The sequence below is a fragment of the Zootoca vivipara genome, chromosome 8 (assembly GCF_965207765.1).
Source record: "Zootoca vivipara chromosome 8, rZooViv2.hap1.1, whole genome shotgun sequence".
NCBI classification, from domain to species: Eukaryota; Metazoa; Chordata; class Lepidosauria; order Squamata; family Lacertidae; genus Zootoca; species Zootoca vivipara.
Window position 1 is genome coordinate 28,110,028 of NC_142591.1, and position 25,995 is coordinate 28,136,022.

The window sequence follows — 25,995 nt, forward strand, 5'->3', positions numbered from 1 at the left end:
GCTTTTTTTTTTCTAAGGTGACCCACCTACCCAGTTCAGATGTAACATTTTCAACTCAACAAACTCTAGTTTCCCCTTCTAGCAGGGATAAATTCACAGGCTACCACCTCCTCATGCACCCTCTGCAAGAAAACCTCATGGTTTGTTAAACCACAGTTTCCCTATAAAGTCCACACTAGGAAACTGATATAAGGTTATGCCATAATAAATTTAAGGTGGCATAACTGATTAAAATTTGTCCTCATTAATCAGCAGGCTGTGGGCATGAGGAGAGCCCATCCCTCTACTCAGGAGAATGTATGTTATTTAAAGAAATTGAAAGGTAGCAGCACCAGTTTAGGGTGGCTGAGCCAAAGGAGAGAAGCTATCCTTACCTGAAGTGGTCAAGGCAAGGAGAAAGTAAGTGTCCTTGAAGCCACAGGAGTTCAAGGGGCCTCATTTTCAGCCTAAGAGTGATTTATATTGGACTTTCATCCAACCTTCACCAGAATGCTATGATTAGGTTGAGAGATACTTACTGCATCACCTTTATGAATAATCAGGGTTTAGAACCTGAGTCCCCCTAAATCCAAACCACCTATCATTATTCCTCTGTCCTGTTATATTAACTGTGAAATAAAAGAATTTAAATATATCACATAGCTAAATTCATTTCAATATTCATTTCTGACTTGAACCTTTTTTCCTTGCTTAAAAAAACTACTGTTCCCTTGAAGATGACATTCGCTAATGTCAGCTGTGCCTATTGGCAACTTTCATGATTTGACATTGCTGCAGTCAATATATGCTTGTTTTCAGTTTTGCACTAAATATAGGAATTCCAGCTTGTTGAAAGACACAGCCTTGTTTTGTTTTGTTTTATAATCTAATTGCCAGTAACTCCTCTGAGATTTCTCTTGAAAGAATGGGTGCTCCTCAGATTACTTCCGTCAAAGAATGTATGTTATATATTGACTTGAAGCAGGCTGGAATTATTTACAGTTAATCAGAAAGGGTGCACTGGAAAAGGTTTACTTTATTATGTAGAAATGAGCACTGTGCCACTGTGCTTGATTAAGCATTGCTAATGTTGATCTTGGTTTGAGAAAAAGCATTTCTTTGGTGGATGTTTGTAGAAATCAGCACCCTTATAGACTATTGCTTCTCCATCTCTCTGAATGTAGCCATCCAGGTACATTTGACGCCAAGATACTGTGTATTTGACCATTCTTTATATTATAGAACTTCATCTTTCCCCCAAGCAATTTCTGTTACAGTTTTATCATGCATACAATTTTCTACATATAATAAATGCTAAAATGTAGAATTATACTAAGTGCTTCAACTCTGAAGTTCATTTAGAGTAGTGTTTATACTTATTTTATTAATATGATTGGATATATGACTTCTGTTGTCTCTGAATTAATACAGTGGTACCTCAACTTACGAATGCCTCGACTTCCAAAGGTTTCGACTTCCGAAGTCTGCAAACCCGGAAGTATTTTTGCGCGTGTGTGTTATGCGCAGAAGCGGTAAGCGTGGTCTGCGCATGCGCAAAGCGCAAAATCGTGCTTTGCGCATGCACAAAATGGATGCTTCGACTTACGAAGGATTCGACTTACGAAGAGCGCCCCGGAACGGATCGCCTTCGTAAGTCGAGGTACCACTGTAATACCAATAATTGAAAGCACTTTTTAGAACTTGATAAACATACACTATTTCAAATGACTTGCTTTTAAATTCTTGCACAGATTAATTGATTATACTGTTCATTCAAAGTTGTTTTTGCAGTCAGTGGGAATAAAATATATCAAGTGTTGATTGACTTGAGATGAATTTATTGTGTGTAATAATGCTGTTGCACACACCCTGATTGTGAGAAGTAGTCTTACATACTTAAAATAAAAAAAATCCTTCCAGTAGCACCTTAGAGACCAACTAAGTTTGTCATAGGTATGAGCTTTCGTGTGCAGGCACACTTCTTCAGATACTTACATACTTATAAAAATCACACAACCTTACATTCTTTTCCTGTTGCTGACAAAACCTTTTGTGCAGCTAAACTTGTGATCATGCATTTTGTTTTATTTTCCTCCCCCCTTTTACAGGAAAGAACTTGAGATCTTCAAAGGTAATTCAAATCCTCCCCCCACCCCTTAGGACAACTTTTACTAAATCAAATGAAACAAATAATATCTATTTCACTTTTGTTTCTGCTTAACTTCTGGCAGACCAGTTCTGCAGATCAGCTTTAGCTACCATAATGCAAACAAGTGTCTTACTCTGTCTTCCTGGCTATATATGTTTCTTGTTGAAGTAAATAAGTAATACTCTGTTGTGTTGATATGCTGGTTGTAAAGTTAATAAACAGTGAGCCTGCAGTTTGAACTCCTTGACTGAGTGAAAAGGGGAGGCTGGAAAGAGATATAGGAGGTGTGTACAGACTTTTCATCCTCCCCAACTGGCCTGAGGTGTTGAATGCTGTTAAGCACATGTTGCATGTGGGCATTGTGCCTGTGGTGGATGACTGCTAGTCAATAGTGTGGCGATGTTTTTCCTGCTGTTGTGGGCACTTATGATGCACAACTTGTTGAGACAAAATGTGTGAGGCACAAAATATTAACCTGCCATTTTAAAAATTGCTAGCAATTGCTAAATGTGTGATTTTGCTTAGCTAAGTGAGTGATTTTATTATTGCATAACACAGTCAATTAACTTCAACAGATAACAAGTGGCACATTATGTAAAATGCCACATTGTTTTAGCTTGGTATTGAAAATGTCTTGTTTGTCATGACAGCTTTAAACTCAGGCTGTATTAGTAGATGGCCAAAGAGTAAGTAAATATAATTCTGTGCTATTGTTAATACTTGCATTATAGAGTGAAAAATATAAACTATGTTTTAAATATAATCTTCTAGGTTTGAGTTTTGAAAGTCAGTGGCATATATCATGGCTGTCTTCTGTTGCATAGAATTTAGAGTGCTTATATATTCAACCTGCCCTCTGATCTAGTACTGCAGCTAAATGTCAGGTCAGTCCATTGGGGGCTGACCTGACATGTATTATTGAGAACTGGATGGACAGGCTGGATAGAATTGATCCAACTCTGCTCTGTATACCTGGGTACCCAATTAAGCCTCAAAACAGATTGGAGTGTTAGCCAGGGTGTGTTTCACAGGAATCCACAGTGAGTCTCTTTCTTGTGAGGAGACACATCCATTCTGCTAAGGGTTATGTGGGTCTGTACCTCACATTAAACTATAAAGAGATAATAGGGATACTGTTGCAGTACCATCCATCCTGCTGCCTAGAATTCCCTCCTGACCAAGGTAGTCTCGGAGTTAGTGCTGGAGGATCCCAGGACTGTGTATTGAAATTCATTTTGTTAGTTTGAGTCCAGTTCTTTAATTTGTTAAGATCACATTGAATTCTGATTCTATTTCTGAGGCATTAGCTACCCCTCAGGAATCCAATATGGGTATGCCTTTCAGAAACCCTCATATCTTAGGAACCTGTCTGTACCAACCTATAGGCGTTTATTTACCAAAGCCAGACTAAATGTATTTCCATTGGAAGTGCTAAATGGTAGACTGAGAGGCATCCCTTATCAGAACAGGCTTTGTTTATGTTCTGAGGACGTCGATTGTATGAAACATATCTTACTGCATTGTGGGCAGTACGATCAAGCAAGGGACCAACTGATTAAACACCTACTGGCAAATTTGGGAAAGTCTGAAGCCTCCCATATTAAATATCTTTTGGATGACAGGTCTAATTATATTACACTGGCTGTGGCAAAGTTTCTTTCGGAAGTTATAAGAAACAAAGTTCTAGTTACAGGTAGGTAGCCGTGTTGGTCTGAGTCGAAACAAAATAAAAAATTCCTTCAGTAGCACCTTAAAGACCACCTAAGTTTTTATTTTGGTATGAGCTTTCGTGTGCATGCACACTTCATCAGATACCAAGATTATCATCAGATACAAAGATTATCATGCTTAAGACAAAACAAAATGACCACCTCAGTTTCTCTTTCTTGTGTGGTTGGCTGTCTTAACTGTATTTTGTTCTGAAATTACTCTATGGGTCTTTGGACCGCAATAAAGATTCTCTCAACAACCCCTCACAGTTTGGTGCCATCTGCAAATTTCCTCTATTCCTCTGAGTCATTGCTAAAGATGTTGTAACAACACTGGGCACAGGTCAGAACCCTGCAGCACCTCACTTGTCCCCTTTTTTCCAGGATGACAGAGAATCTCAGTCAACCAGCTACAAATCCACCTAGCAGTAACATTGTCTACTCTAGCCCACATTTTACCAGCTCCTACAAAAGAATATCTAGGGGGACTTTGTTGAAAGCCTTACTTGAAATCAATATGCTATACCTCCACAGCATTCTCCTAATCCACCAAGCAAGTAACTCCATCCAAACAAAAAAGAAATAAGATTAGTGTGGAATGACCTTTTCTTTTTCTTTTTTGTAAACCCATGCTTGCTCTTAGTAATCACAGCATCCTTTCCTAAGTGCTCCTAGGCTGACTGTTTAATTATCTGTCCTAGGACCTGGTATGTTTTCTGTTTGATTTCAAGGTGTTAGTGATGGCATCAAAGTTCTAAAGAGCTTTGGACCTTGATGCTTCCTGGAGTGTGCACCCCCCTTTTTCTCCCACTGTGCACAAAAAGGTTTAACTGTATGCTTGCATTTAAATCAAGTTTTTTGTTTTTTGCTCGAGAAAGCATTTCTAAATTGTGAAAACTCACATTGCTGAGATTATCAGGCACAGGAATGCTAATGAGTATTTGGCTTAACAAGCAGAGTAAATCGTAATAAGCTGTGATTGAATAATTCGTTGATGTATGTATCGCACATTAGCACTGTGTTTTCAAGTTCAGACTCACTGTGTGTATATATATGCACGTGTGTGCACACACCACACACATGCAAAAGGAGGAAAATGCATTTCTAGCAAGACTAGTTCATAATCTGTCCTGAAGGGTTATTAAACACAACCATAATTGGTAATTTTGGGAGGGGAAAGCCAAATAAACTGTTGCTATTCAAACCTGAAATCTGTTCATCAGTGGCTTAATTGAATAATGTATTGCATTTTGTTAGACAATCAAGTATTAGCTCTTAGTGTATTCCTTATGACCACTTTCCACCCCTTTTTCAAACGGATTGTGGTAGCTCCCAGATATAGGCATGCATTCTGGAATACCACATCTCCTGACAGCTTATGTTCAGCTTATGGAACAACAGTGGAAGGATTTGTCCTTGTTTGTTTCAATTTTATGTGAATGACCAATTGATGTGGTCTGTCCTGTGTAGTTCTCGAGTGGGAGAATGGATGTGTAGTATCATTCTTTTACGACGGGAAAGATGTACATCACTGGAGCTGCTTAGTAATTAGAGGTTTCACTTGATCAGCACTGTGCTTCTGTTTACTTGCCTGTTTCTCTCTGCCATGTCTTCTCCAGGAACCACTGAGAATAATCGGAAGAATTCTTGTAGGTGAAAGTTTATTAATGGTTTTCATCTTTAAAGCTCTTATTGTATTAAAATGCCAGTTAAAGTAATTTGCAAGCTATTTTTTGAGCTTTTGTTTTGCTTAACTTGTACTGTGTATTCTTATAGTGGAATAGCTAGAGATCTTATTTGTGTAGCTAAGAAGAGTAAATGAAAAAAAATATTCCTGCATATTTATAGCAGGCATTGTTATTCCTTTGCCCTGATTATAAAATGAAATTTTGCAGGCATGAATCTAAGCTGATGATGATCTAGGTCTGTAATTATGTAAGAGTTCATAGAAATGTACATTGCCAGGCCTTGGATAAAATTTGCCGGGTACACACTTCTTTCTTTAAAAAAGAAATCATTAAAATTAAATACGATATTAGAGAACAGTAGTCAGGAATCCATTTCTGTTGAATCATTTCTGTAATATTGACTGCTGGCATCCTTTAGAACAAGCATGTTTTAACATGAAGCAGGTGGTTTCATATTTGGTAGATTGGAGAATAAGAGTGGTATAAGAGTGGTATACCAATCCAGAACATTTTTTTTCTGCTAGAAGTGTATAAATGAGAGGTTGGTTTCTGATGTGTCCCTTTTCGCTTTTAAAGCAGTCATTGCAAAGTCTTGTTTTTAAAAGAGCATTTCCCCACATATGTGAAGAATGAAACAATCAAAATCACTTCCATTTTTTTTTACTAAAATGTCACATAAAAGATGCAATTTTGATTTTTTTAATGTTTCAAATACATAGTCTATGCATGATTAAACTATTTGCTTGGTATAATATATATATGCTTGGTATAGATCCTAGTGTTTTCATGTAGTTGGGCAATGTTTTCAGATTAGTGTTATAAAAAAATGTTATTGCTTTACTTTATTTCCACTATTAAAAATAAATAAATGATATAATAATGGCAGAAATTATTATCCAAAGTGAGAATTCCATTTCACAGTTCTTGCTTTTTTTTTTAAAGGCATAACCTCACATTTCTGCGAGTTGGCACTCAGAATTTTGTGTGTTATTCTTTACAGTCTTCACTCTTCTTGCGGTGTCTTTTCGTTGCTTTGTTTTGTCCTGTGATACAAGTTAGCATGTTTTGTGTTAGCATGTGTGTGTGTGTGTGTGTGTGTGTGTTTTAGTTAAGCCAACACTGAAGCTTCTCTGAAGTCTAAAAGAGCCTTTTCCATTACTGAGTTCCCAGATATTGTTAGATTACTGCCCCCATCACACTACCATGGGGAAACTGTGCCAGTGACAATGCCCACAGGCTTCCTCTGTCTAGGGTTTATTTTGGAGGCCCAAGGTAGAGCTTCACATGGTCATTCTGTTGTGAGCTGGCCTACCTGTACAGACATTGAGAATTAATGCATGAGAGGAGCACAAGCCCAGTTGCATCCCCATCAGCTCTAGGCTCATCGTGCAATGACCCTGCTTCTTCCAGTCTGTAGGCATACCTGCAAGACAGGGGTTCAAATCCCTTTGTTTCGTACTGTATGTGCACAACATTCAGTCTCAATGGAAGAAGGAAAGCCTGCACAGTATGTTACCATCATAGCTATATGGGCAGAGAGTATATGCAGCCCTGCTGGCACAAAGGTTCAATATCATCTGGTGACACAAAGACTCTTGCCCCACAGCCCAGGGGTTAGTACATACAGCAAAAGGCATTGACAGCATCAACCTCCAGGGGCTCACTGGACTGGGAAGCAGGACATGGCAGTTTCAGGTCCACCAGAAAAAAGGGTAAATGTAGCCCCCCCTACCTTTTGTATGCCTGGTTAAAGTCATGTCAGGCAAAAGAGAATGTGATTTCAGGACATGGAGTAATGCTGCAAACACCATGGAGCAGTGCCTGAAACCATATACTATAACAGCTGACAACAATCAAGCACATAATGAGTCATTTGTCTTCTCTTCTGCTAACCTCAACACCTGCATAGATGCCAGGAATGCAGAAGGAATCCTAGCTGGGTGAAACAGCTCACATTTTACATGCAAGGGACCCAGGTTTCAATCAGAGTATAACCCCATATCAGGCACACCTGAGCTAATCAGAAGAGTGCTGCATGGTGCCAGTAACTCAGCCCGTGTATGGGCCAACAGTCTTTTTTGTTTGCCTCACTCCTGGCAACCTATGTGATCAATCTATTAGATATCCTGCTATTTTGCCTGATAGGTTGTTTCTGCTGGATAGCACTGTGCAGGGCTCACTGTCTGCTTTTATTTTCAGTCCCTGCTGTACACCCCAAGAGGCATGCTAAACTCATGGTAAAGGATCCTTGATTGAACAGGGGTGAAGGGCTATCCTTCTAAACCAGGCATCCCCAAACTGTGGCCCTCCAGATGTTTTGGCATACAACTCCCATAATCCCTAGCTAACAGGACCAGTGGTCGGGGAAGATGGGAATTGTAGTCCAAAACATCTGGAGGGCCACAGTTTGGGGATGTCTGTTCTAAACCGTTCAAGCTCTCAGCCTCTGTGATTTCCATCCTGAGGCCAGCTGAAGCCAGATCATGCTAGAATGTGGGAAAGCAATCCTTATCTATCAATCTCTGGGAATAAGGAAACAGCACATATGGCAGTTATAGCACTGATTGATCAGCATCTGGGGTTGGGTAGAACTCAGTAAATCCTGCAAGGGAAAGGCAAACATTTGGGATTGGCAAGATGCCACTCCAACAGGGTGCTTGTCCTGTGCTTTGGACCAGCCATACCTGCTTCATGTTAGGAGTATCTTCACTTGTTGCAAAACTGTCTGCCATGGAGCTTACAGTGGTAGCTGCAGAACAGTCAGCCTAAGGAGACCAAGAGTGATGAGTAGTAGGCAGCAGCTGGATTATCTGGATGAAGAATAGGTAGAAAGGCAGAAGGAGACAAGGGAGAGTGGTACTACCCAAGTGCTCATGTGTTCCTCCTGCAGTAACCGAGTACACATCCCTTTTTCATCCTTGGGGGTTGCAGTGGAAGTCTGAGTGTGATCTTGCAATGCATTAGGGATAATGGGGTTCAATAGCAGTAGTTGAATTTGAGTGCTTGGCCTTTGCAAACAGCTTACCTGCATGCTGGGATGAGTGCTTCACCTTAATGTGGAAAGTATGCAGAAAGTACATTTTACTGTTAACAGCAATGCGGTTCAGGGAAGACATAATGTTCATGTATGGCTGGTGTAGGGATGGGAGACAAGGGAAGCATTTGGAACAATTCTGCATTGTGTCATGGTTGCCCCTGATCTCTTGCTTACCTGTGTGGGGTGCTCTATCCTGGCACCCTTATTGTTGGAGTGAGGTTTGGTGTTGGATATTTGTATCTGGATTCTAAAGATAATACCTGTTAGGGTTCTAGGCAGAGAAGCAATGTACTGTTATCTATGAGTAATTTGGAGACAGTGACCTTTGCAAGAATTAGTCCTTGCAAGCTCTAAGTGTGTATGGCATGGAACCAGAGAAATGTAGCAGCATGTTACCTTGAGTTGTGGTCTCCCTGCATGTGGTTAATATATTGGGGGTGATATGCTGTGGTTTGGCATTGAGTTGCACCATATGTTATGAGACGCAGGTGGGCTTGTGGATCGTAAGGTTAGCATTTTGAATCTGTGTGATAGGGTGAGCTCTCGTTGCTTTTTCCTATCTCCTGCCAACCTGGCATACCCGTGTGAGTATGGTAGATAAGTACCACCACAGCGGGAAGGTAAATGATGCTTCCGTGTGCTCTGGCTTCTGTCACAGTGTCCTGTTGCGCCAGAAGCGGTTTAATCAAGCTGGTCACATGACCCAGAAAGCTGTCTGCAGACAAACAATGGCTCCCTTGGCTTGAAAGCAGAAATGAGCGCCGCACCCCATAGTCGATTTTGACTGGACTTAACCAACTGGGGTCCTTTACTTTTATACCATATGTTACACTCTGTTGTGGCAACATGGGTAGGGTGGTTATCAAGAGAGGCAGCAATTTTAACACACACACCCCACCACCATTGAGGTCAATGAGACAAATTTCTTGGCACTTGGTCTGGGGCTGATATGAAGTTCCACTGTTGATAAGCATTGCCCATAACTTGAAGATGTATATAGGATACAGCATGTGTTCTGTTTTAGATATTATACTGGTGGAAGATGCCAGATATATGGGTGAATCTGCCACGGCAGTACCATACCTGGTATTCTACCAATATAGCAAGTCTTCTGCTGAATCTTATAGATCCTTAACTGGCAAATTTTCAGAATAAGATTGTGCCATAATGAAACAAAATACATTTATTGTTGTCAATTGCTCCATTGGAAAAGCACCTAAGTGGTGATGGTGGTGAATAAAACAATGATAATCTGAAAAAGATTGGCAGCACAGATATTACAGTGAAGGTTTCATTCCAGCACATATTTATACTGAAAATCAGTCTTCATACATTTAGATGTTCTTATAAAAAGCTGACTTACTTGAGCTAGCCAGACAATATTCTACCACTCGAGTTGTTTATGCTAATCTTCATGAGTGATCATCATCCATACTCTCATGCAACAATATTGATGATAGTGTGGGTTTAAACAATAAATTGAGCAGTCAAGTTTGAGTGTTCAGAGTGCTTGGTAACAATAATATAAATGAACTTGAGAGGCTTTTACACTAACTTTGAATTCTTAGTTTGGTAGAATTCAAGGTGAAAAGATTTGGGGAGGGTGCAGGGGGGGGCATTTGGAGTGGGGAGGAAAGTCTTGTTGCGCTAGCAGGACCTATTTGCTGGCTTATGCTAGGGCAACAACTTGGTTGAATCTGGCCCAGAAAGCAGCCTCAGTAGGTCAAAATTGAAATTAGACCCTAGTAACATGGAAGGGCCATGTTGATATCAATAAGCAAGCTACAAAAGATGTTACTTTAAAATGAAAGTTGATACAGAAAGTCAAGCTCTCTTAGACCTCTGCCCACAAATGGTTTATAGAACAGCTTGTTTCCATAGGCTTAGAGGCTGCAGAGCTGGATGACTAGAGAATAGATTGCCATACATCAGAGAGATTAATAAAGCTGAGTATTCTGAGTGCTTGGGATGTGTTCGCATTAGAACTTTGATTTTAGTCTAGACTTGGAAATGCTTCTGTAGAATCCATTATAAATGGAGGCTGAAAGCTTAAGAAACTTGCTGGAAGATTTAGCATGAGGAATTGTTTCCTACAGTGCATCTGAAATAGTGAACAGATGCAAATAGCTTTGAAGTAGAAGTGAGTGATATGTAAACTGATACAGAAATAATAATAATTATTTAAACCCAGGGGCGTAGCGAGGCGCCGTGACATCCGGGGCGGCAAATTGCCATGCCCCCGGGGGGCGCGGCATTGCTACGTAACGACGCATGCATCGCTACATAGAGGGGGATCGCAACCCCCCGCGAATTCAAAACGGAGCCTGGGCGCTCCGTTTAGAAGTTGTGGGGGGTGGATTGCCCCCCGCAACTTCTAAATGGAGCGTCCAGGCTCAGGCAGCGAGTGCCACCCCCCCCTCCTGCAGGCACCCGTGCGGCGCCCAATCGCTCGGCCGGTGCACCTGCAGATTTTTTTGTCCCCCCCCGGCTGCCATGCAGAGGCGAGGGGCGTGGGCGTAGCCCCGAGTGACACCCCCTCCAGGGTGGTGCCCGGGGCGGGCTGCCCCCCACCCCTTGCTTGCTCTGCTCCTGTTTATACCCCACCCATCTGGCTGGGTTTCCCCAGCCACTCTGGGCTTCCCCAGCCACTCTGGGCGGCTCCCAACAGAATATATAAAAAAGCAACAAAACATCAAACGTTAAAAACTTCCCTAAACAGGGCTGCAAGGAAGTTTTGTATGGATCCTGAATAAAAGTAAAACATGACTCAGACTAGAGTTGGTGTTAGATAATGAATGAAAAGGTATATGTAAATATATTGTCAAGAGCTAGTCTGACCTAGACACTGGAGGTATTTTGTCCAAGGAAGTGGCTTGGGACCTTATGGAATGCCTTGAAGAATCTGTTAAGCGGTCTAACTAACTCATCAGGTCATGCAGACACCTTTCTTTGAGTTTGGACAACTCCCTACACCATATCATGGATCGAGCTTCTCCCTCTTCCCCTGTAGCCCCTGGGAGCTAAGACAGAGATAGACCTGGTGTGAGACAGATAATGGATGAGAAATGCTTGCCTGGTGCGACGTAAGAAGTCCCCACCTTACGCCTTTTGTTTTCAAAACTCTCAGATTATAAAAAGCACTAATAGGGATTTCTGAGGTAACACTAAACCTCTCTACTCTTCCCTATAGCCTTATTGTAACCCCACTATCCCTTGTGGGTTTTACAAATAAAATGAGAGTACTTTTCCAGCCCAAACGTGGCCCGGTATCTTTTTAAGCTCTGGGGTGAATATGAGACTATTCTTAGTGTACACACCAGTAAGGGGTTCTCCTCACTTGAGCTTTCCCCACTGTGAAGCTTTCCTCCCTCCCGAGGAAACTTTGTGTCACCCTTGAACCAGTCTCCCTCCTCCTCCTCCTCTCATGCACTCAAGGGACAACAAACTATCCTTTCTGCTTTAGATAGGGGTTTTGTCCTTTTAATGAGTATCCCCACCAAATGAGCAATAGATACCCCTGCTGGAAAGATCACACAGACGATAGTTTAGATGGCACTTTAACTTAACATTTAATGTCTTAAAATCTTAACGGGTGCATTCAAGTTTCATGTGTACAAGCTTGTGGTTTCAATAGCACTGTTCTTGTTAATCATATTATTGCAAACCTAACCAATTCCTCATCTACACCTACTCTAGTAACCTACTCCACCACCTCCCACACACTCCCGCTCTTCATGAATTAACAGCTACCCATCCTCTTTAAACCCATGGCTGTCCCGCCCCTCCTGGAATGGAATGCTGTCAATCAACTAGGAGGCTGGGTTTAACTCTTAACACCCTGGAGTTCTACTCAAGCCAGCCCAATCCGTCACACTCGGCTTCAAGGAAAGCAGAGGTCTACTGAGCAGGAGGGGCCTACTCAATAGGAGGCTTTCCCAAGTGCATCTGGTAAGTAGGAAGGGGGGTGAGTTGGCTGTTCAACAGCTCACAATAGAGGTCTCTGGACAGCTTCAATCTATCTCACTCCTGTTTACCTTGTCTTGACTCCTGATTGACTATAGATCAAAATACAGTGGTGCCTCGCACAATGAATGCCTCGCACAACGAAAAACTCGCTAGACAAAAGAGTTTTGCGTTGCGCGAGGCATTCGTAAGACGACAAAATTTTCTATGACCACCGCTTCATCTTACAAAGCGCGGCCATAGAAAGCGGCAAAGGAAGATCAGCTGTCAGCGCGGGAAGCTGACAGCTAATCTTCCTTTGCCAGGGGGGACGGAGCCGAAACGCGGCGGTGTGGCGGCTGCCCCTGCCTGTCTTCCCCTTGGCTTGGGGAAGACAGGCGGGAGCAAGCAGCGCCCGCTGCGATTCCGCTCCGTCCCCTGGAGCCACCACCCCGCCCCGCACCACTGGGGAAGACAGACGGAAGGCGGCGGCGGGAGAAGCTCTTCCCCCGCCGCCGCCTCTCGCTGCGCACAGCTGGCACGGAGCGCAACTTCGGAGGTCTCCGAAGTTGTGCTCCGTGTCGGGGGAGGCAGGCGGGAGGCGGCGGCGGAAGAAGAGCTTCCCCCGCCGCCGCCTCTCGCCGCGCACAGCCGGCATGGAGCGCAACTTCGGACACCTCCGTGTCAGGGGAGGCAGGCGGGAGGTGGCGGCGGGAGAAGAGCTTCCCCTGCCACCTCTCGCCGCGCACAGCCGGCACGGAGCGCAACTTCGGAGACCTCCGAAGTTGCGCTCCGTGTCGGGGGAGGCAGGCGGGAGGCGGCGGGAGAAGAGCTTCCCCCCCACCGCCTCTCGCCGCACACAGACGGCACGGAGCGCAACTTCGGAGACTTCCGAAGTTGCACACCGTGTCGGGGGAGGCAGGCGGGAGGCGGCGGCGGGAGAAGCTCTTCCCCCGCCTCCGCCTCTCGCCGTGCACAGCCAGCATGGAGCACAACTTTGGAGACCTCCTAAGCTGTGCTCCGTGTCAGGGGAGGCAGGCGGTGGTGGGAGAAGCTCTTCTCCCGCCACGCACAGCCGGCACGGAGCGCAACTTCGTCGGGGGAGGCAGGCAAGGCTTCTCCCCCCACTGCCTTGCACACAGACGGCATCGGACGGGGCTTCGGAGACCTTCTCCAAAGCCCCGTTGCATGCCGCCGCCAGTCCCCCAGAGCCTATAGGAACGCATTGATTAAGTTTGAGTGCATTCCTATGGGAAACTGGGACTCGCTAGACAAAAAATAATTGACCCTTGGAACGAATTAATTTCATCTAGTGAGGCACCACTGTAACTGGGTGATTGGGATGTATCCAATGGTGGTCTTCCTTAGTTCAGACCTATTCAACATTGCAATTTTCAATTTTTCCATCTGTTGCAAGCATTGCAGCTTGCCAGATAGAATGATCTCACTTCTCCTCTCCCTGCACACTGTTCTGGGGATTCTCCCGACCTGATCAGGCAGCTTTGGGAGGAGGAGGAGGATGAGAACAAGTTGAAATCCTTGTGTGATATCCTTGTGTGATATCCTTGCAGTTTAAATTCCACATTAGGTGAATCTCACCCATTGGAATTAATGAATGTGACTAACTTGGGTTTATTAATTTTGGTAGGTCTACACCAGAGTCTCCCAAACTAAGGCCCGGGGGCCGGATGCGGCCCAATCGCCTTCTAAATCCGGCCCGCGGACGGTCCGGGAATCAGCATGTTTTTACATGAGTAGAATGTGTCCTTTTATTTAAAATGCATCTCTGGGTTATTTGTGGGGCATAGGAATTCGTTCATATATTTTTTCAAAATATAGTCCGGTCCCCCACAAGGTCTGAGGGACAGTGGACTGGCCCCCTGCTGAAAAAGTTTGCTGGCCCCTGGTCTACACTGAGTCAAACTTAGTTTGATACAAGCCATTCACGCTATCTTACTGCTTTTCAAAGAGACTGAAGGCACTAGTTCTGGAAAAAGAAAAACTCTCAACTATCTGAAAATTTAAGAACTGTTGGCATTTAGCTAAAAACAACAAAAACTTCCAGGTCAGTGCTTCCCAAACAAGGGAACTTACAATGTTTGAAATTGCTGTCTCTTTTTTTGGTCATGAAATGGTCCTTCAAAAGGAAATACTTGCTTAAAGTAGGGGCTATTTGTTTTGGACTCTTAAGGCAGAGTAAATCCTAGAGTACATTGTGACTTCCTTTTGATTTAAAATGTGGCATGACAGTTGAAGTATCAAATATAGTCCTGTCAAAGCTAGTTTCTGTATCAAGATGATTCCCTACAGAGAGCTTTCATATAGCCTTAAGGGTGAGCTATTGAAGGCAGAATCAAATAGCTTAACTAATGCAATGACAAAACTAACCTGTAAATATTTGACTAGTTTGCAAAGATGAAACAAGGGTAGGTATTGCTTACAAGTTCATTGTGCAGCAGATATTCTCAGCTTTCAGAATTTCCACACCCACTTATCTCCCAACTTGGTTTTTTAGAGGTCTAATGGCTCCAAAGGGGAAACTGATAGCACCACCATCATAACCATCAACTGCCAGTTCCTTTCACAACAAAGTACACTCATTATCAGACACTTAATATGTCCTGACCTCATTCCTCCCATCTGTCCCCCCCCAGCATGGCTTTACGGCAGTTCCCACAGTTCCTAGTGTGTTTTCCTCTCCCACTCACAATACCATAGTTTCAGAACTACCATGGTTTCCTCAGTGGTTTTCAAGTTTATCATTGTTAACAAAGATGTCTCCATTGTAATTTTGGTAATTACTTTTTTCTTAATGGTCTGCTTCCAGATGTTGAAACTTGGTCTGTGCCTTCTAGAAACACATTACTGTAACTCCAGACAGGTGTGATATATGCAGAGCCATTCTTGAAGTTAAACAGACTACCTTGCTCAGAGCGGTAATCTTTGACTAGTGAAATCCAGCATAATAAGGGCATATTTTATTCACTAGTTTAACTTCATTTCAGTAACTGATCTAAGTAGTCAGTTCAGGTGCCTTCTCTTCTTCACCATGCATAAGCACATAGATGGAGGGGTGATAGCCTTCTGTGTAATTTTATTAAATTTTGTCTGTGTTCTATATGGTTTGCCACCTGGCCTGAAGCCTTCTTGTTAGGGTAACAAAGTATCTAACAAAAATGCAAGACAGAGGATTGAGAATTCTACCTTTTAGAACAAGTATAACTATTTAAGATGTGAATACTGCTCAATTTTGTATAGTAAGGCAACTGTGTTTCGGAATCATTTGAGATACAGACTGCCAAAGTCATTATAATTCCTTTTGTGTAATGCTTGATAAAATCGAAGTTAATATTAATTTCCATTTGGACATCCAGTTTTTTCAATAATAATAATAATAATAATAATAATAAATAATTTATTATACCCTGCCCATGTGGCCGGGCGTCCCCAGCTACTCTGGGCGGCTTCCAAAAGGATATTAAAAACACAATAAAAAGCCAAGCATTAAAAACTTCCCTAAACAGGGCTGCCTTCAGATGTCTTCTAAAAGTCAGATAGTTGTTTATTTCCTTGACATCTGATGGGATGTCCATGAGTGGAATGGACTTCACTTAGGGAATGGGACTTCCCCTTCCTCACCTTTGCTCTTCCTGTGTACTTTCCCAATCTGCTGTAGAAGGCTGGTGGTCCTTGTTGCTTGAGCAAAAGTATGCTCTTTTGACAATTTTCATGTGACTTTGAAAATCTCCAGGTACTATAAATGTATTGATATATTTTTAGTTCATTACATTGAGCAGTTTCATCGTGCATCCTCTTTGTTTTTATGTTATCAGTTAAGAATATAACACATATATGAAAACCTCAACATTCATAGTACTTTATCCTTAAAAAGCTCTATAGGTCAATGACAATAATCAAATCTCTAGCAGAAATCCAAAGCTACCCTTTTAGATCCATCTAGTATCAAATTAGTTCTCCTGAGTCCTGACTCCCATGCAAAGGCTGGGAGACAAGATGTAGCTTAGAGGTGCTACAGATGTGCTCTGTAGGTCACCTCATTTGGGCTGTGATGGAGCAAATGAGTTCTACTCTTGAGAATAATTGCTCGAATTGTTTTTCTGGGGAAGTTAATTATAGATACAGTACAAATGTAGCTGTGTACATCTTATTATTATGCTGTTCTAAATAACTGAAATGCTAGTTTTACAGTAAGTAAATTGGATGCAGATAGCCAGGTGAGGTTTAACTGAAGTAGGAAAGTAAGTTTCTCAAATAGAATCTTTAGTATGTTGACAGATAATCACCTATACATATTATATGTTTCTTTAGTTCTGGTTTCTCTGGAAAGCTTTTTGTTGATTCAAATTATATTTCTGTTAATAATAGGTAAAGGTAAAGTGACCCCTGACCATTAGGTCCAGTCGTGACCGACTCTGGGGTTGCGCGCTCATCTCGCATTATTGGCCGAGGGAGCCAGCGTATAGCTTCCAGGTCATGTGGCCAGCATGACAAAGCCGCTTCTGGCAAACCAGAGCAGCACATGGAAACGCCGTTTACCTTCCCGCTGTAGCGGTTCCTATTTATCTACTTGCATTTTGACGTGCTTTCGAACTGCTAGGTTGGCAGGAGCTGGGAGCAAGCAACGGGAGCTCACCCCGTCACAGGGATTCGAACCGCCGACCTTCTGGTCAGCAAGCCCTAGGCTCAGTGGTTTAACCACAGCGCCACCTGGGTCCCAATTCTGTTAATAATAGCTTGCTTTAATTCTTCTCTAAAGTGTGTCATTTAAAAAGTGTATTCTGTCCCATTACTAATAGTAAAACCTAGTGTTGTTCTTCAGAAATAGGTTCTTATCTCTTTCATCTGCCTGATGATGGTGACAGTAGGAATGTATAACTTGTTAAGAACAGGTGGTTAAATTTAATTTTATTGCATGGAGTTGACATCACTTATATTGTAAATGAGTATTCTGTGATGAGTGCTATGGAATCATTAGCCATGAATGTGAAACTTAACATCAGGCTCTTAAAATTAGTGAAACCTGATGAATTCATGAAAATGAGTAAATTTGATCTTCCAAATGATTACTTGAGTTTTGTGAGCACATACTCTAATTTCTTTCCGCAACATGACTAGAAATTATTTTAATAGAAGCAAAGAGCCTCAAAAATTAATCTGCAACTAACACAATGTGAGTGACTTCCATCTTTTCTTTATATGGTGGTGGTGATGATTCAATTTATTGTCTCCTTTTCATCAGCAGGTCCCAGAGCAGGTTAAAACAATTTAAAATTCAATAATAAAAACAGTCAAAACAATTGCAGTCACATGAATAGGGTGGGTCCTGAGAAAACATATCTCAGATGTCCAAAGTTAGCGTAGAGGGGTGCCTCTTCAGCATAGCCACTTGCATGGATGTGTTCATTGCCTTAAGTTAAACTACTACAACATAAGAATACTAAAAGGGTATTCTTTGTTGTCTGTCATGGCTGCGACTGAAGGGGATGTCAGAGGAATGATCAACAGCAACATCCAAAGTATGTTTATCCATTGAGCTTGCTCCCTATTAAGAGTGCTTGGGGTTGTAGCCCAGTTCACTAGAGGTACCTAAATGCTGAAGGGAATTGATGTATTAAGGTATTTTAACAGAAGGGGGAAAGAAGGGGAATGAGAAGCATGTGGAAGACAGGTAAATACTAACACTCACATTTAACAGACACTGCTTAGCTTATGATTGCGGACTTGGAAAGTGTAGGTTGACATTTTGAGTTGACTTTAATAACTATTCTTTACAGATTTTACAGACAGATTGTCTTTTCAAATGGACTGTGGAGAAAACCCCATCTTAATAAGATTGTGCAAGGCTTGTTTGTATTGATTGGGAAAGAACTTGCAGTTCTTTGACAGAACGGAGTGTTGCTGAATAGTAGCTAGATGAATGTGTTTGTTATGAGTCAGTAGGTAAAGCTTTGAAATTTCATGGCTGGCTGATTCTTTTGCAAGTTGATGCCTTTTATAGGACAGTGCCTAAGAATCATATAGCCTATATTCTGCTTTATCTCTGTTTTCCATGCAGTCAGAGAGAAACTTACACCAGAACTCTTAATCCACTCTATTTTTGTTTTCGTTGCCATTTGTGTGGTCAGTTATCTACAGCCCAAAGGGATGCAATCTGCAAACTCTTTGAAATGATAAATAACAATGAATGAATGATGAATCATCAATGAAGGAAAATACCAATGCTTATGATATCCATATTTACAAAGTCCATTTAATCTAGATGATTTTGAGAAAAGTGAGGGCATAGAACTGGACAGAGTGCTCTAGACATAGATCAGTAAGAAATGTGAAAAAGGTTTATCACTGCTAAGAAGCAGCTGTGATTGTGGCTTATTTATGCTATGACATATGGTACACTGTATACCCTAAGGCAAAATAGGTGTACAAATGCAGCTTAGAATTTGTGTGTGTGTTCTTGCCTCAGCTATTGCTATCTAGTTCAAATGCTCTCTAGTTTAAAAACATCATTCCAGAAAGTAATATGTTGCCAAATAATTTATTTATGTACTTTTTGTTGTTGAATAACTGATGTAGTTTAAGGGCAGTGAAACATTATTGCAGACTTAAATGGCTTTAATGATGACTCTGCTAAGAGTCTTTTTAGAAAAATATACAGTGGTGCCTCGTGCTGCGAGTCGCTTCGTCTTGTGATAATTTCATCTTGTGATAATTTTGTCTTGTGAAGCTCGGTTTGCCGTGGCAAAAAAAAAACCCACTGAAAAAAATCGTCTTGCGAGTTACCAAAAACATTGCAAAACGCTTTTGTCTTGTGAGTTTTTCGTTGCGCAAGTAATTCGTCTTGCGAGGTACCACTGTATTTAAAAACTTGGGATTTTGTAGATTTTCATTGGTGGCAGTGGCAGTAGCAGCACTAGAGGGAGTGATGGAAAGACATGTACAAAATCAATTTGAAAGCTCTGGGGAGGTTGTAATGCATCATAGTAATTAATTTTGTACCTCAACAGTAGGAGCTGGGAGAGAGGGAGAAAATGCAGTTGTTAAAAACGTTGAAACACTTTAATAAATATATGGCAGGAAACAGAAGATCATTGCAGATACTGTGCAGTTGACTGGGAACAAAATGTCCCAAGACAGAGGCCGTTGTCGGTTGATGATTTTCCAAGTAGTCAAATCCACTGAGGTAATAGCATTAGATCCTGTCATCTTCAGGGTTGCAAGTGCACCATTTTGCTTGTTCCAGTGTCTTTGCTTAATGTATGAACATATGAACTGTTAGTTCAAGGAAAAAATAAGAATAAAAGGATAATTGCCTAGATGCCAGTTTGGGGTAAGTGCCCTTTGGTGACAGAACCCTAGCAGAGATTTGAAGTCACAGAATATGCAGCAAAGTACAGCGTGGAAATATAGGGTGATTAGACCTTTAAACTATGCTCCTCCAAGTGAGTTCCAAAATGTCCCCTTAAAATGTTGCTTTCCAAAGTTTCCCTCTGCCCCAGCATAGAAAAATACCACATTTGGGAAGATAATAATGGTTTACTTACAATAATGGTTTACTTGCAAACTCTCCAAAGGTCCGATTCATGTAAAGTCAGCATGGGTTTCTGAAAAATAGGTCATGCCAGACTAATCTGATCTCATTTTTTGACAGAATTACAACCCTGGTAGATGAAGGGAACGCTGTGGATATAGCCTATCTTGATTTCAGCAAGGCCTCTGCCAAGGTGCCCCATGATATTCTAGTAAAGAAGCTGGTAAAATGCAGGCTAGACAATGCTACCATTCAGTGGATTTGTAACTGGCTGACTGACCCGAACCCAAAGGGTGCTCATCAATGGCTCCTCTTCATCTTGGAGAGAAGTGATTAGTGGGGTGCCACAGGGCTCTGTCTTGGGCCCAGTCTTATTCAGCATCTTTATCAGTGACTTGGATGATGGGCTTGAGGGCATCCTGAGCAAGTTTGCAGATGACACCAAATTGGGAGGGGTGTCTAATACCCCAGAGGACAGGATCACACTTCAAAGTGACCTTAACAGATTAGACAACTGGGCCAAAGCAAACAAGATGAATTTTAACAGGGAGAAATGTAAAGTACTACACTTGGGGTGGGGGGGAATGAAAGGCACAAATACAGGATGGGTGACACCTGGCTTGAGAGCAGTACATGTGATCTAGGAGTCTTAGTAGACCACAAACTTGACATGAGTCAATAGTGTGATGCAGCAGCTAAAAAGCCAATGCAATTCTGGGCTGCATCAATAGGAGTAGCATCTAGATCAAGGGAAGTAATAGTACCACTGTATTCTGCTCTGGTCAGACCTCACCTGGAGTACTGTGTCCAGTTCTGGGCACCACAGTTCAAGAAGGATACTGAAAAGCTGGAACGTGTCCAGAGGAAGGCAACCAAAATGGTCAAAGGCCTGGAAACGATGCCTTATGAGGAACGGCTTAGGGAGCTGGGTATGTTTAGCCTGGAGAAGAGAAGGTTAAGGGATGATATGATAGCTATGTTCAAATATATAAAAGGATGTTATATAGAGGAGGGAGAAATGTTGTTTTCTGCTGCTGCAGAGAAGCTGACACGGAGCAATGGATTCAAACTACAAGAAAGAAGATTCCACCTAAACATTAGGAAGAACTTCCTGACAGTAAGAGCTGTTCGGCAGTGGAATTTGCTGCCAAGGAGTGTGGTGGAGTCTCCTTCTTTGGAAGTCTTTAAGCGGAGGCTTGATGGCCATATGTCAGGAATGCTTTGATGGTGTTTCCTGCTTGGCAGGGGGTTGGACTGGGTGGCCCTTGGGGTCTCTTCCAACTCTATGATTCTGTGATTCTATGTGCTGTTCAATCCAGCATTCAGAAAGGTTTCACAGGCAATAAAACTTAGTTTAGCTCCAAAGTGGTGAAAGTTCTTAAATTATTGGTTATAGGAACTCAGGAGCAGATTGTGAGAGCCATGTGGTTGAGCTTGAGCAACCAGCTCAAACCTCTTTACATGCTGAACCTCCCAGGTAGATTGGAGAAGGACAATAATAGCCTTGATTACCTGTTTTCTCCTAAGGTGGTAAGGGAATTGACTTAGCTAAGCTTGACAGGACAGTTTACTGGTGTTAAACCCTTTATGCATTAATTAGACTTAAGCATGTTCGTTATATAGGGCACGAACCATTATGATAAAGACATTCAACATCATAAAGCGTTTCTTCAAAACATTTATGAAGAAGTCCCCCACCCCTCATTTCAAGGCCAGTTGGGGACCTCAGCAACAGTTTGACTCCAATCCTATTAACCAGTGGCCAAGTTCAGTTCATAGCTATTCCTGTGCAGAATTACAACCAACTTGGGGGGGGGGGATCAAGTGGGAGATGTCCTGTGAGTAATTCTGACTGAAGTTGTTCCCTTGTGTTCTGCCAACACACCCTAGCTGACACCATAACACCTGTCAGAGTGTTTTGATGCAGAAGCCTAGAAGATTGGGGCCCATCTACATTTATCACAGAGCCTTTAGTTGTATTCTTTTTTTTTAAAAAAAGATCCAATTTCAGTTCAATAAAATAGAAGATATATTTTAATGTGGGGGAAGGAAGTCTCAAATTCTAGGAACTGCAGGTTTTCCTAGTATTACACAATACCTTTTGTCATTTGGATGAACAATACAAAATATCCGTGAGGTCATTGGGAGCAGAGAGCAGCTGCTGAAACATACATTTGTAGACCAGCTGCGTCTTAATGTAGACTTTAAAGTTACGTGATATTTTTTGTCCCCATCCTGCAAAAACAAAGAATTCATGGAAATGTCTCAAATTTTAAATATAACACTGGATTATTAATCTACCAGTATATCTAAAGTACATATGAGCCTTGATACTATAAAGTTAAATGTATTGAATTTGATATCATTTTAGATCTCTGCTCTTTCTACATTTTTTTAGTGTCTTTAGTTCTTGACTGCTTTGTTTCCGCTTGACTCTGTAGTAATATTTCCGGTAGTGCATTTGGAATGATGGGCTTCCTCCAGCTGCATTTACAAAGCAAAGTATCTAGATGTGCTCACTGGTGGTATTGATTCTTGTGATCTGCAGCAGCTTAAAACACTTTGATGCTACTAGTATAGGTAAGTAAATAAATAGGTGTGTAGGGAACTACCTAAAAGTAGTATGTTTACTACAAAGAGAACTTATTTGCAATTGCATTGTTTTTGTTTCTATCTTGAACAGTAATGTTACAGAGGGTAAGTTTCACAGATGTGTTGTGAGTTGTGCCTGCTTTCAGGTGGAAATAGTGCTTGCTATTTTGTTATAGTTTGTTTCATGGGAAAATCTGTGTTGTGTTGAAAAGCAATTTTGAGTTTGAACTTTGTGTTTTGTGTGTTGTGTTCAAGAAATAGGATGGGTATAAGTGTTTTTGGTTGGGTATGGTTCAGTGCTATCATGTTGTAATTATTTTGGATGATTCCCTCTTCAGACTGTATAATTCTAATCCAAGCAATGTTTGGAGTTTGAAGCAGGTAAATTTCATCTGCCTCCTGACTCAAACTGATGTAGCCCATTGATGCTACATAGAAGTACAATGAGTAAGGTTTACAGTCTGTGTGCAAGGAATTTTCCTATATACTAACTTGGAGGACATGGGCATAGCCAGGATTTTTGTTAGGGGAGCAGAACTGACAGTGGCGGAGCTTCATGCTCCGGCACCGGGGGCGGGGCTGGTGCCCGTTCTGGGGGCGCCTCCCGGAGGGTTGGAGCACACCTCCTGGAGGGTCGGGACATGCGTTCCAGGGGCCGTGGGACACAGCGCGCCTCCCGGAGAGGCGTGGCGCGTGTTCTGGGGGCCGTGGGGCACAGTGCGCCTCCCGGAGAGGCGTGGCACGCGTTCTGGGGGCGTGGAGGGCGCCCGCAATGGCGCCCCTTGGAGCCCGCCGCTCAGGGCGGCCCGCCCCCACCGCCCCCATCTTCCTACGTCCCTGACTGACATTATTGTTCAGTTAGTTAAGTATTTCTATTGTTTTACTTGATCTGGGGGTGCAGCGGCCCCCCTCCCCGCCCTTGGCCACGCCCCTGTTAGAGGACCTTCCATTGTCTCCAGATAAGCTTAATAAAGATTATAGTGACATGTTGAGAGAACTCACACAGGGAAGTTGTGTTTAGATGGAATTGCTTGCTTGGAGAATGGGAATGAGCAACTATTTTCATGTCATAGAGAGTCAAATTTGTTAAGGCGGAAAGCTTTCTTTAAATATACATGGAAGAGGAAATTGAGTGTGATTGCCTGCTGAGTAAGATTGCCAGATTGCAGCCTGGCAGCACTGACCTTAGGGACATTAATTGTACCTGATTGCTGGTTGACAGAAGACGGTTTGCTTCAAAAGAGACAACTGCCTAACATACTGTCTAGGCAGTGCTGGAACAGAGTATCAGTTGGTCTTGTTCTTATTATCTTTCTAATGATTGATGGCATTCTCCATGAAAAGGCACGAGAATGAAACCACTGAGAGAACTTTATATTAAGGGGTGGCATACAGATGTCATAAACAAATGTAACATTAGCACTTGGTAATGAAGTGAGATTGAAGTTGAATGCTCTTTCATAATGTTTTACAGTATGCATTATACTGCCAGATATTAACAAGTCTTGGAGAATTGTTTGTTCATACCTGCACCAATATTTTGACAGCATACTTTCATTTATTACTTGTACAGCTTCAGCTAAATAATTCATAAAATCTGTTAAAGAAAGGTGAGCAGTTGAGTAACTTGTCTTTACCTTCCACCACAAAACAAGCAAGCAGTTGATTGTGCTTTGGGCAAAAGGCCTTAATGACATTCTTACACATTTGTCTTTTTTAATGTGAATAGCTGCCCTGTGCTGTTTCAAGTTGCTGTACCACCAATATCTGCTCACTTAATCAATATATTTTTGCTTCATTGCAACTTGCCACCGAACAGTTCAGTTTTGTATGAAAATGATTCCCTGAATCAGCATGAGTTCAGCCCAACTGCTAATGTGCACTTCTAGAACAGAACAAACAGCCCAGTCATGGGGCTTGGTGGAAGGAGTATGATTTAAATATGTATGCTGTGTAGTTTATTTTTCTGTGCTTAAAATGTTTGAACAGTCAATTTTAGATGGGCAGTGCAGATTGTTATGCATCAAAGAAACCTGCTAGGGGTTAAAACATTTCCCAAGGCTGTAACTGTGGTTGTGAGATGGCAGCTGTTTCATATGATGCTCAGTATGTTCAAGTTGTCTCTTCTTAGTATACAACAAGTTTGTCATAACACACAGCTTGCTCAGCCTACTCACTATTGAGCTTGTAGTATGAGCCCATTTCTCAGTCACCTGAATTATTGAATTAGGCAACTACCCTGTTTCTCTGAAAATAAGACATAGCCATAAAATAAGCCATAGCAGGATTTTTTAAGCATTCAAGGAATATAAGCCATACCCCGAAAATAAGCCATAGTGATAGGCAGTTTAACCATGTAGGTTAAACTGTACCATACTTAATAAAAAAATAAGACATCCCCTGAAAATAAGCCATAGTGTTTTTTTTGAGGAAAAATAAATATAAGACGGTGTCTTATTTTCGGAAAAACATGGTACGTACATAAGTGAGAGTAATTGTGTGGAGTTTTGTTTTCTCTATTTGCTTGTTTAAAAGTTTTTATAAAGTGCTTATTTTTTGAAAACCTAAGTGGTGTACAATATAAAATATACAATATTGTTAAAAGAAAAATACAACATAAAACTAATAAAACTGTACTATAAAAGCATATTAAAAACACCACAATACCTTCAGGAATTCAGACATACAAAACAGCCCATTCTTACTGGTCAGGGAAAGCTTAATCAATGAGGAATCAAGTTCCTGGCTGGTTCTTAATGCACACACTTGCATGGATCTTTTCTGCCCGATCAGTACTCTGCTATTGCAAACGCATTCCTATTTATAGTAGGATCAAAGCGCGGGACAGTGACAAGTCCACTCTCTCTGTGTAAAGGAAATTCTATAGAAGATTTTGGTGGAACTCAATGGGACTTGTTTCTGGTTAGGCATATACAGGATTGCACTGTTACTGTCTAAAATGTATACAATTCTATAAAAAATGGAGTGTGAAATGGAATAAGCTGCAGACTTGAAGATTAGATAGGCACAAGATGTAGGAGATAATATCTAAGTAGGAACTTTTGGAATATATTGGACAGAATGGGAAATTGATGTAAAATGGCAACTAGATGGTATGTTACTTTAGTAACCATGAGTAAAACCAGTAACTGCATTTTTATTTGCTGGAAACATTTTTTTTTAAACAAGGAGATATCTGCCATATGTGGTAGACATAATTCTGTGCAGAAGGATATTGGAAGATTAATGGAGAAAATATTAGGCAATACCATCCAGCTTGACACTTTTCATTTTAACCTATAAGAAACAATTTAATACACAAAGCACATAGAGAACTGACTGGTTAGACC

The 25,995-nt window shown here is 41.7% G+C and overlaps 1 protein-coding gene across 1 annotated transcript in view; it reads left to right on the forward strand.

The window, feature by feature from the left end:
• DTNBP1 (dystrobrevin binding protein 1) overlaps positions 1–25,995 on the forward strand; it is a 42,427-nt gene that overhangs the window by 11,192 nt on the left and 5,240 nt on the right. The window contains exon 7 of the mRNA XM_035124714.3: positions 2,088–2,110. Within this exon, the coding sequence (XP_034980605.1) occupies positions 2,088–2,110 (23 nt within the window). The remainder of the gene's footprint in view (positions 1–2,087; positions 2,111–25,995) is intronic.